This window comes from Channa argus, chromosome 10 (genome assembly GCF_033026475.1).
Source record: "Channa argus isolate prfri chromosome 10, Channa argus male v1.0, whole genome shotgun sequence".
Taxonomy (NCBI): domain Eukaryota; kingdom Metazoa; phylum Chordata; class Actinopteri; order Anabantiformes; family Channidae; genus Channa; species Channa argus.
Genome location: NC_090206.1, coordinates 9,432,680 through 9,445,108, shown reverse-complemented (window position 1 = coordinate 9,445,108; position 12,429 = coordinate 9,432,680). Strand labels below are relative to the sequence as shown.

At 38.3% G+C, this 12,429-nt stretch overlaps 1 protein-coding gene across 1 annotated transcript; it reads right to left on the bottom strand.

Moving 5' to 3' along the window:
- Positions 1–7,322: 7,322 nt before the first annotated feature.
- Positions 7,323–12,022, bottom strand: LOC137134601 (homeobox protein MSX-2-like). The gene is made up of 2 exons (XM_067519543.1): positions 11,464–12,022; positions 7,323–10,836 (listed from the first exon to the last, which is right to left on the bottom strand). Exons 1-2 carry the CDS (start codon positions 12,005–12,007, stop codon positions 10,388–10,390), a joined length of 993 nt encoding a protein of 330 aa, XP_067375644.1. The 5' UTR covers positions 12,008–12,022; the 3' UTR covers positions 7,323–10,387.
- Between the last annotated feature and the right edge of the window lie 407 nt (positions 12,023–12,429).

Genomic DNA, 12,429 nt, shown 5'->3' with positions numbered 1-12,429 from the left:
CTCTTTGGCAGCATTAAATTCTCCGGAGAAATTATGACATATATGATATATTGGTCACTTTATGTGAAATAGAAACTACCACTGAGGCATGTAAAATGACTGCTAAGCTTTGTTAGTGAAAGAAGATGAAATGATACAATGAACAATAATCCAGGGATGATGATGAGTTGTGTTGTCCATGGGCTGCAGCTTAGCTTGCTGTCTGGGAAAGATGGCCCTGAGTGGAGATCATCCTCGGTAATAGCAAGGTATTTGTGGCGTAGTGTTTTAGAAAAAACACTGTAATAAATATATCATGGTAATGAAATAATATCATGGTAACAAGATATTAAGGGTGTAATATTTTAGTACCAACAAGGTAATGCGGGTAAAATTTATCTAATGGTGAAATAACTGTATTATTATATTTATTAAGTTGCTGACCTTAATACCTCATCTATCTGATTGTGTTTGTGGTCTTCCTCCCTCAGCATGTGTCAGCATTGCCACGGAGACTATCTCCAGAGTTACTCATTAAGTTCAGTGGGTGGGTGGAGGATGTCGCTCAGCTTTACCACTTTAGACAACACAATGAAATTAAATAGAAATAGGTTCTTTACAATTGGATTTTACAGCTCTCTTTAACATATCTGGAATTTAAATGGATCTCTCAAACACATTTTAAAACCAAGTTAAACAGGGTTAATGCAGCTCTGGGTGTATAGTTTTTACATTCTTATGCATGTGATCTTGGCCACCAATATTATATCAATAGATATATAGATAGATATATCAATTGCTTATTCTAAGTTATACTGAGTTATTACTTGAATAAATTGATAATGTTTTATAATTTGGTAATCACCATAATAATCATGTTACATTTTTATTCTGAAACTATTACACCTCTATTAGCTAAATTACCTAGTTATTTAGATATTACCACGTATTTGATATTTCCATTACAGAAGCAACTTTCACATAGTTTGCAATGATTAAGTGTTTTGTTTGCAGTTTCAGTTGCCAGATGAACACACGCGGGATGATGATTCATACAATTTTACAAAAATGGAAATGGTCTGCATTTATGTAGCGCTTTTCACCTATTGATACTCAGAGCTGCTATAGAGCTGGCAGGAATTGAACCAGCAACTGGGGGGGGATTAGTGGACGACCGCTCTATCTCCTGCACCACAGTCACCCACAGAATGTGCAGAATTCATTCCTTTCTCACTGGCTTATCTTACTGTGCCACCTCCATATTTTTACTCTCATATATTATGTCACCCAAAACAGCAACAAACCCTGGGGTGTCTGAGTTGAAATTCCAGTCCAGTTGCCCAAATGATTGTATAGCTCATAACAACTTAGAAGTGTTTAGAAACTAAGATATGTTTTAACTGCAGTAAACATTACAATGAAATACTGTTCTATTTGGAGAAAATGACACACATGGCAAGAAAAATAAAACCTAAATAAAACCCTGAATAAAAAAGGAGTTCAGGTGACTCCTGGTACAATATGAAGCCAGGTATATTTTTAGGTTAAATGCTGTGCACCTGAAAAGAGGGATTAACACAGCGAGAGGATATTACAGAAGACCACTCAGCAACAGACATCCCACTTGAGCAATGACAAGCTGAACAAACATCCCCAACAGAGAGACAGATAAAGAGCAGGAAGGAGAAGAGGGGAGGGAGATAAAGACAGAACAGAAACACTTAAAACAATCCTTATTGCAGCAGAACAGTGTTGTAACTGTGCATTTGTGCTTGTTTTCCAATTCTATAGGGGGGAAGCAGACAGCAGACACAATTTGGTCTATTTCAGGAAAGAACTTGTCAGGCTAGAGCACAGCAGGGGCCTCTTTTACCCTCTGGAAAGTTCAGATGGGACTGCACTAGAGCAGATGCAAACATGCTCAGGCACACACACACTCACACACACGCATGCACACACACTCACACAAACACATAAGAGACACAGCTGGGGAGCTGTGGGAACAAGAAATCTGGATCTTCCATTTAATCGTACAGTCAGAGAGCTGAGAAACATTTTACCACTTTTGTTTCTTCCACTTAACTGAGCAGGCCACACCAACCAGCTGAAAACTCGGGCATTTCCCTCACCTTCAGTGATATCATTAGGAGAGTGGCTGACCACTTCTCTGCACCCTTTTTCTTACCAAAGAAAACAACAAGAGAATAGCCCATTCCTTCGTTTTCTACACATTCATGTAGCAGACAAAACAGGAAATAATACAGTCAGATGAAAGAAATCTCACAATTCAGCAACTCTTTCTATGCTGCTGCTCCTCCACACAGAGGTCCAAGGACAGGTCAGCTTCAGTTCAGCCCGCTTGTTTAAAGACACCACAGGATGCCCAAATCATGAGAACTACTTCTTCCTTTAATGCACACCAGTATGGCTCCACTATGAAATCAATTAAAAACACATAGTAGACATATTACTTTTCTGACAGTTTTAAATTGAAAACTATTATATTATAACCTTATAAAGTAGAATTTATGGCAAAGTCAATCTATTGGATTGCATTAACTTGCACAGGTGGCCATAATGTTAGTAATACTTGTTGATTAGAACAATATAAAACTACAGTACAAAAGTAAAATTTACAGAGGTCAGTACTGTGGGTCACAATCCACAGAAGTGGCCATATACAAATGACTTGATATAGTTTACATTAAATTATTACATTTCAGCTGGAGGAGGCCATAAATATCTGTTCAAAAATTTAATGGCAATGAATGTAACAGCTGGAGGAGCTAGAGGAAAAAATTAGGAGGTCACCAAAGTCATTAGGATACATGCAATGGAAACCAATAATCTCAATAAATCGTTGAAATGATATGACTACTATAAGTCATATTAGTGATATGACTAATATAAGTCATATTAGTGTGTATAATTCATTTTCTGGAAACAATGCCAGATGACAATACACCCAAATATAGCACTTTTATCTAAAGTGCTTTACAATGTTTCTTTTCGTTCACCAATTCAAACATGCCAATCGTGGTGGCTGCCATGCAAGGTGCTTAACTGACCCACTGTGAACAACTTGTCTTGCCCAAGGACACTTTGACACGTAGCCAGAACTGAGAACCGAACCACTGACTGTGGACTGTGTACCTTACTAACTGAGCTACAGCCGCCCTCGCATTAATTTTAACCAAAGGCAAATGGTAGCTCTTTATGTTAACAAGGGATTTCTTTTTTTTCTTCAAACGGATGTTTTCGTACTTAATGCTGAACAGGAGAGGAAGTAGGGATGAATGATTTTTCTGAGGACTATGGTAATTTTTTTTAAATTGTGCCATTTTGAAAATCGGCTCCCCTGCATAGCTCACCTTCTGTTTGTCAATAATTCAATATCTGAGCAGACAGGCACTACTATGTGTGTGTGTGTGTGTGTGTGTGTGTGTGTGCGTGTGTGATGACTAGAAAATTAAACCATACAAAAACTACTCCTGGGGTCAAAACATCATCCAATGTAATTCTAAAGTAATTTGTCATTCTTCTTTGAATTTTCAGCATTCTTCCATATTTTATGTTAGCAAGCTTATTATTAAAGTACCAGAAGGTGTTGGAGGGCTAGAGCTCCTTTAATACAAGAGGCAATGGGGGAAACTGATTACTCATTGAATCTCAGGAGACAGAGCAGCCGCATAGATCTGGAACAATGGTGAGGGCTACAGATGGCCCTGCTCTGAAAAGCCACAGACGGAGGGTATAAACCTCCCACAAGACAATGTATGGATCTCACTGCAAGGTGCTTGTTCAGTTGACATGGAAGTGTACTGTGTAGAAAAGGCACTTCAGACCATAAAAAGACTCTGTCATTATATGTATCTTACTTTGCAGCCTTATGGTAAAACAAATTTGGGGAAAACAAAAAATTTTTCAGTCTTGCACAGGTCCAGTTTTTAAAACACACCTTAAATCCACCAAAGTAGCCACAAAGGTAGACAGACCTGTTGCCTGTGAAACTGTCTAAATTGTGTGCACCTTACCCAACCAGTTATTATAAGACCGACCCTTATCCATAGGCGATGGGTGAGTTAAACCTGTAGACTACATCCAGACTTTCCTCCTGTGAAATATGAGTGAGTATGTCGTATAAACTGTTCACGAAGTATTGATTTCTTAAGGCAGACCACAACTTTTTTTTATTTAGTGCCTCACTCTACCCAATCCTACCCCCGATGTTTTTGTGATCAAACTGCTGTGTGCCCACATATTTGAGTGTTTCGAGCCAAAACAGGCCTGAAAATGGTGCCATTATGCTTCAATTGTATGGAACTTCGAGTTGTTATGAAAGAGCTGTAATTCTGAAATCATAAGTCTATGTGATAAAATTTGGAGTCCCCAGCTTTGTACAGGGCTAATACGCAGTACTACAAACAGAACATTTAACTTCATGTTGTTAATTAAACTCATAAGTCAAGAACAATGTTGAATCCATGTGTGTTTATCTCAGGCCTTCACAATCAGGGCTTCACAGGAGTAGACACAAATGATTATGACCACACACTGGCTGGTGCACTAAAGGGGTGGGAGCAGTTCTCCAACAACACCACCCTGGGAACAAAGTCCACAGGGGTTGAGAGTCCGAGAAAGAGACAGACAAAAAGAGGGTGAGAGATGTGTTTCAAGCCTTAAATAGCACAAATATAAAAATGGATTATATCCTGGAGTGTGCTGTTCTCATTTCTGTGATGAGTTCTTATCCTTGCTCTCATCAGTGCCTTAGAGCTTAACAAAAAAAAAAAGACGTAACTCCAGACGTAGCTTTCTGTTTTGTGACCTCAAAGCCAAAGCTTTTAGGTGTGTCTTTATATTTAAGTAGGTCATGTTTGGCCGACCTGACTGAGGGAAACCTCTCTAAAACCAGATGAAAGAACTAAACAAAAGGAACTGCTAGAGGTGGGATTACTCTGAGCACAGAGGACGAAGTCTGTCTCTGTGTGAGTATGTGCGTGTGTGTAAACCATATACTACTTATATTATGGGAACTAAAACAATACCTTCCTTAAAAGACTCAATTTTAAAGTGATGACTTGATTTAATGTTGATTTGGGGGTTAGAGTCGGGCACATAGGGCTTATGGAGTACTTATAAAGTACTTAAAGTTTTTTGAGCTGGCCTGCAAATATTGAAATGTAGAGGTATGTCTTTGTACTGTATTAAATTTAATATAGTTGTGTCTTTCAAAGTTACAGTGCATTTAGCAAAACCCCACCTTTTTTTCTTTTTTTTGGTCCCCAGAGTGGCAGCGGAGGGATATGTTCTCCCAGCCTTTTACATAGATAGAGTAACTGAGTGAATCAGAACCACACAAACACATATGATAGAAACTGACAGTTACATTAGACTTCTGGTCAGGATATCATATTGTATGGCAAAGCATACATGTACTGTATGACCTAGAATACACATAAATACGCTACAATAAAAGCATAATTGTATAACTGATATCTTAATCTCTCTCGGCTTCCACTAATTTTTGTTTCTGAAAAACTCATGGAAATATTATATTGTTTTACTGTAGCCTGGGTGAGTTGACCCCATGAATGATGAACATAGACGTGTGTGCATGAACTCATGTTGGTCAGTTAAGCAAATGTTCCCTTGTGAGGAATCTGTCAATTGTTACTGCATCTAAGCCTGGTGCTGCAGTTTGTGCACGCCTGGTCTCAGGAACTTAAGGAATGTAACACAATTCTTATAAAAGATATCTCATCAACAACCAAGTGAAGGGATATCTTTTAGAAGTATAAACTTGTTTTACAAAATGTTAACCTCATTTACTCAGGTTTCTCCTTGAATTTGTTACTCCTCTGTATAAATACTCATGATAAAATTGGGACAGAAAAGCAGAGAAAAAAGATGGAAAACCTGAAAATCCACAACAAAGATGCAGAATAAAGCAGAGATTGTTCTGGGACACACACCTGCTCCACAGCTTTGAAGATGAGATGAAAGCATGTCTTCTAATTACAGCACTTCGAACAATACAGATGTCAATGCTTTGCTCTCCTGGGGTCTAAGGTGTGTGGGGTAAAAACAAACATACAAAAAACAAATCTCATTCTCACAAAACCCCACTCTTTTTTTGTTTGTCATATTTGAACATCACATTACTGCCACTCTTGTAAAACATTTCTGTCTGTCCGCTATGTGTGCGTACTGCATGCAGTTAGACAGTGAAGTGTTCCTCCAAATCTCAGATGTGCCTAACAGGCTGAGACAGGAGTAGAGAGGGGCAGTGAGAAATCCCAAACTGACTGCTGTTCTCTTTTAACACAGTGGCTCTGACTGCTTTGTCTTATCTTAAATGCATTTTTGAACTGATTTAAAAATCAAGTTAAGTCAAATTAAATCAAATGCCCGTGTAACATAAGTAATTATATGGCTACTTATTATTGTGAAAATGTGTTAAGACAAATGAGAGGACGGATCTATATAACATAATATATTGTTACTTAAGGTGTGCTCTGCAATTTCCTTTAAATGTCCGAAATAGTTATTCATATGAGAGAGGAGGTGTATGGCTTTGTTAAAATCAGTCCATTAACAGATGGGAGGGAGCTACACCTTGTGGATTTATGACCAAACTGCAAGATCTAAAGGTTAAGAACAGGACTCCCATATTAATATACACAAGTGCTTGAATACTGAGCAGATTGTAAGGTATTTAATAGCTTTGTTTGCAAAACACAGTCTTGTTCTGTGCAAAAATGCTTTTTAATATTTAGTTGATATTATGAACTTTGACTGGATTGGACAAATGAAGTGTGTCTTTGTGGTCTGGACAGTACAACAACATTTGGTATTGTGCATTTCCTTCTGTTCTTACCGTATAATGAACCTCTTCTCTTCTTCATTATGATTCTTGCATTTTGTTTTAATTAATATGTTGCATAAAGGCACCTCTGTTCATAAAATTGATTTTAAATGATAATATTAAAGTGGCTTCAAAGTACTCCTTCAAAGTGTGGGATCTCAATAGAATGGACTCTGTTTTTTCAGGTTACAGATGCATACCTTAACTTATTTCGGGGGGCGGGGGGGCAAAATTTACTTGTGTAACTCAAAATTCATAGCTCCATAAATGATGATAAGCCGTCCGGGTCCAGGACAACAGTAAAGATCATAGTAATGCCACCAGCATAATTCAAAGATCGGATAAGGTTCTTGTGCTGGAATACAGTGTTTGATCATTGTAAGAAATAATTCTTCTCATTCTGGTTTAAAGTTCTACTTTAGTTTAATCCATCCAGAGAACGTTTTTCAGTCAGAGCCTTCTGACTTCTGCATTTGGCATTGAGGAAACTGCAGACATGCAGCAAAGTTCTTGGAGAGTAGTGACTTCCTCCTTGCATCGCTGCCATGCACACCACTGTGGTTCACACTTCCACAAACATGTGCTGTCAAGATCAAACTTTGTGAAAACACATTTCTCTTCATAAAAAAGTGAGGCCTCACAGACTCTAACCTGATTAAAACCCCATTAACTCCAACTTAATTGATGATTCTAGAGGTTTACATACTAGCCACCTGAAAATATTTTATATAGTTTTCTACAATTAATGAGGAATTTGCATACAATTGCGTTCATGTTTTAGGTCATGTTAATGCAGAAATAGAGACAAGCCCAAGGGATCACAGACTTTCAAACACTCCTCGGGCACCTTTATGTACAATTCAAACAGCATTTCTTCATTAGAACAGACCACTGACATTAAAGCATTTTCATGCAACATAATAATAATAATAATGACAATACATGTACACTCATAATTTTAAAAAATAACTCGTGCCCATAGCTATACATGTAGTAATTGACTGTCTTGAACTTACCTTAATGGTGAAGTAAGAAAAGGGAACAGAAATGAAATGAACAGTCATTACATACAATACTTTATATTGTCTTTCAGACAAAATGAGTAATTTCAGTACCAAAATTTCCACCAAATACACAGATGCACCTGCATTGTCCATTTCAGACATCTAAGGTTCATAGTGTTTGTATTCCTAGATTGTAATACATTTATGAGGGTAACTCTTTTATGACCAGGATTGAGAGGAGAAATGATTAGCGCATGTCTAAATATAGGACACTGATGACAGTGATGTCCCTGAAAAAATATGAACCTGTCTGATGTGAGTTTTTCTGGATGTCTTGTTCACTTGGCTGAAGATATAATCAACCCAGCATGACTTGAACATTCATTGACTGAGAAACCTTGATTAGATATTATTAGAGTTAAATGACAGACTTTATTGCCATAACATTATGAGAAAATTTGTACGTCTATTTTGTTTGATCTTGATTCCTTTTACATGGCTTTATTTGTATGTCTTTAATCACTTTAAGACTTTTTTATAATCATAGGTCAGCTGATCCACTTTTGGCTTGGATCATTTCCTCCAGTAAGACTTCACACAAATATCTGAAAATAAAGGCTGTGGTTCTTGGGCAATCAAAGCTATTAAAGACCTGACTATCAGCTTAATGCTGGGTTTAATTTCAAAATGCATGTGAGCAAATGAGCTGTGAAATATGTGCTAATGGTAACAAGCTTTTTTCCAAGTTTACAGAAGGAGAGAGGAAGAAAACGAGACCATATAAATGCCCTTTCTGCTATCACTGAATCTACACATATAATTTCACAGGGTTTTGGAGTCAGGAACAAGGACAATTAAAACACTAACTGCAAAGGGACAGTATGCTCTAATGCCGTGTTACAAAGTTCACTGAGTCCATTACAGCTCACGCCACACAGATCTTTACCTTCGTTGTATCAAAGAGTGAGTTGAAAGAAATTCTTTTTGAAACACGATTTCACATCTTTAAAGGAAAGTGGGAAACACCTCTAAACTTGGACCACCCAATCACACAGTGCGTAGTTTATGTGAGCTGCAGACCGACGTACTGTTTTACAAGATGTCAATGCCCAATGCGAAGCTTTAAGCAGATTAATACAGTAAATTCTTCAGTGGTTTCACTAATATGTTGTGGTTATTCACGGCATATGTCCCTCATTTCAAAAGTACCTTAATCAAAATCCTTTGACAGACGATACATGGCTTTAAAAAGACACTAACATTAATACTCATTGCATACAACATTGCCTTCAACGTTTTCTTTACATTAGCATTAACATTAGATTAAGAACACTATCACAGAGGAACCCCCTTCATTTTTAATGCATACAAAATATTTAAGATTGTTTCAGTGCTGTAGGCACAAGTGATTTAGTGTTGTGATGCTGATAACTAAACAGTTTGTTAGTATAAACTCAACAGATTTAACAAAAAAAGTTTTATGAACACAACATAGAACATAAAGGGCAGACAAAACTACTTATCTGTGCAGCAGGGAGCAGAACTGATTTAGTTCCAATCTTTCTGAATTGGAACTAAATCCATTCTAATCGAAGGCTAATGAGTTGAACAGCTCTTGTTCATAGAAGAGATTTTGACATGCAACTACAGACAGAAAAATATTATCACGTATTACTGGTGATCACAAATGAAATGGCGCCATTGTTATTGTTTTAGTAACATCTGTACATTTCCAGTTATGAAAAGTAAAAATAAGAAAACACAAGGATCATGGGAAACAAATGTTGGGAGTTGCTGCATTTTCATATGGAATTTATAACATCATGTCAACAAAATTCAAAGGTGGAGCACACAGTGCACGAGAAGATATAAAGCAGCTGGATGTCACAAGCAACTGAAACATCCATTAAGGGTTGTGTATCACTAGAAAAGTGCATACCAGCAAGGCTGCTGTTAGCCCATATGAACCACTGTCTATGCCATACAAGTGCAATAAGAAAAAAACTAGACTTAACTAAAAGCTTTAATTTAATGTCAACACATTCAATTCTGACTTTGGAAAACATAGTTATCATATAATGTATGAATGTTAGGGTCATGACAAATAAATATGTGCCACTGAGCACTTTGGCTTTCAGACATGCACACACTTCAACTTCCCAGAATACCATTCTCTAATTGTAGCCTGTTACTCTAAAAGGAGTATTATCTAAAATATCTCTGCATATTCAAGGCAAACAAATCAAGAATAAAAGTCCTGATGCTGGAATTATACAACAACAAATCAAAAGGCTATGATATATGCAACAGCACAGAACTGTATAAAAGATGCTGATACCTTAGTTCTCAAGAGTCTCTTAAAAGGTAAGATGACATTTATAAAATGCCCCTGTAACTCAAGATCATGAAGAAACTTCAGCTCCACTTCGAGTCTTTTGAAGACATGTCTCTTATCACTGTGCTCTTCATCTGCATCACTCTTTTCATTCCTTTTTACACACATATCAAGATGCAGATCAAGATGTCTGTCTTCTCCTCAGGAGAGGTGGAACAAGCTGTAGCCAACTTGTGAGGCGTACATTGCCAGATGTGAGGCCGGGATAATGGGGCTGCAGCCGTATGAGCAACCCAGTCCGTAGAGTGCTGCTGACCCTGCCCGCATGTTAACACTGAGAGGAAAACCTAAAGTTGACAAACCTGGATGGAATACAGCTTTGGGTCCAACTCCACCTGCTATTTTGAGCTTCTCCACCTCAGCCTCCTGAAGCCTCTTAGCTTTAGCTCGTCTGTTCTGAAACCAGATCTTGACCTGGGTCTCGGATAGTGACAGGGAGGAGGAGAACTCAGCCCGCTCTGCGATAGACAGGTACTGCTTCTGACAAAACTTTCTCTCCAGGGCCAGAAGCTGTGTGGTGGTGAAAGGAGTACGAGGCTTGCGATTGGTTTTGTGCTTCCTCAAGGAGCAGACGGCTGGACTGAGCTGCCCTGAAGGACCAATAGAAAAAATGTGAGGCCGAAATTTGACCAAACTGAAAACAGTTAAACTGTAATTATATTTCACTTTGTTTAACATCAAAATCACTGAAAAGGAGCCTAAACAGTTACTTAAGTCACAGAAACCTATTTGACAAAATAAATAAATCAAAACAAATTGAATATTCCAGCAAGGGGAAATGCTAAAAACTTTCCTGTTTGATGCTTTTCAAAATGGTGGTTTTGCAAATTCAAAGGCTATTTTCCAAATCAGTGTAAACTGATTATTCGGATGCTTTAAACAATTGATCATCAGGTCACTGGGGAATTGTGATGGGCAATTTATTTTCTTTTTTAGATTAAGTGATTAATAATTATAATTATTATAAAATTGAACAATAAAGGACAAATTTATTTTTAAAATAAATTACTGTTTTATATTTTTTTTAGTTTTTCCCTTTACTGGTCTCATTATTTGATTTATTGGTATTAGAATTCTCCTTAAATGGATCAATTATGAACTTTGAGAAATTTGATTTCCCCCTTCCTACCTAACTCTCTCCCTCGCTGATTCAAGGCTGGGTGATGTATCGCTTGTCATTAAAGCAAAAAAATAAAAAAATAAAAAAGAACACTTACGAGGTGATGCGGGCATCTTTATGGGGTTGGATTTCCAAGACGCACTGTCCACTTCCTCTGGCTCTGATTTGATTACAGCTAATTGTTGGGAAATCTCATGCGGCCTGGGTCCTGAATCTCCACTGAAAGCGTTTCCTCCCTTTTCTCTCTCTGTCCCACTCGGTCGCCTCCGGACCGACATTAGCTCGCTGACGCTGAAGGGCAGGCGGGACACCTGCGCCGTGCGCTTCTTTAGCCGCAGTGGTTCTACATCCTTGTCTGCTGGGAATTCGTCTCTTCCCTCTCCAGGGAAAAACATGCTTTCTTTTGGGGGGCCGGAATCGATACTTAATGCCAAGCCAGAGGACACATAACTTTTGCTTATGCGCTGCAAACATACAGAGTCCACACGAAGAGAATTTCCAAATAACTTGAGCATTCTCCCAAAGTTGGAGCTGGGAAAACTCTGGGAGGGACTCAGCTCTTTCAGCCAATGAAGCGTCCGGAGATGATTTGTGATTGGACGGTGTGTTTGGGGATTCCAGTGGTGGCGCACACCTCCCATCTAGACTGCAGGTCAGCAACACGTCAGTACCGCTGTCACAGCATCCTCATTTAATTACACAGGGAGAAGTGTCTTTTGAAAATAGCTCACAGGTTTTATTATAATTACTGACAGCAACCAACCGCTCTGCGAACGGCAAACTTTTGTTTGACACTCAAAGCACATGGAAAATAGTCTTAATGTCCCGAACTGATGCATAGGAATTAAGGCCTGCTATTTTCTGGGGGGGGGGGGGGATCTACTTAAATATGTGAATCAATGGAATGTCTGCTAAAACCTTTCCCATCCTGCAATTAGGCTGGTGGATTGCCTGGCTGTGTTCAGAGCATGAGGAGCAGCGGGGTTGAAAAGCATCAGTGACTGTAGTTCCACAAGCTCCTAATTCAAGCACTTCCATAGGACTTAACACACATTGTGCAAGT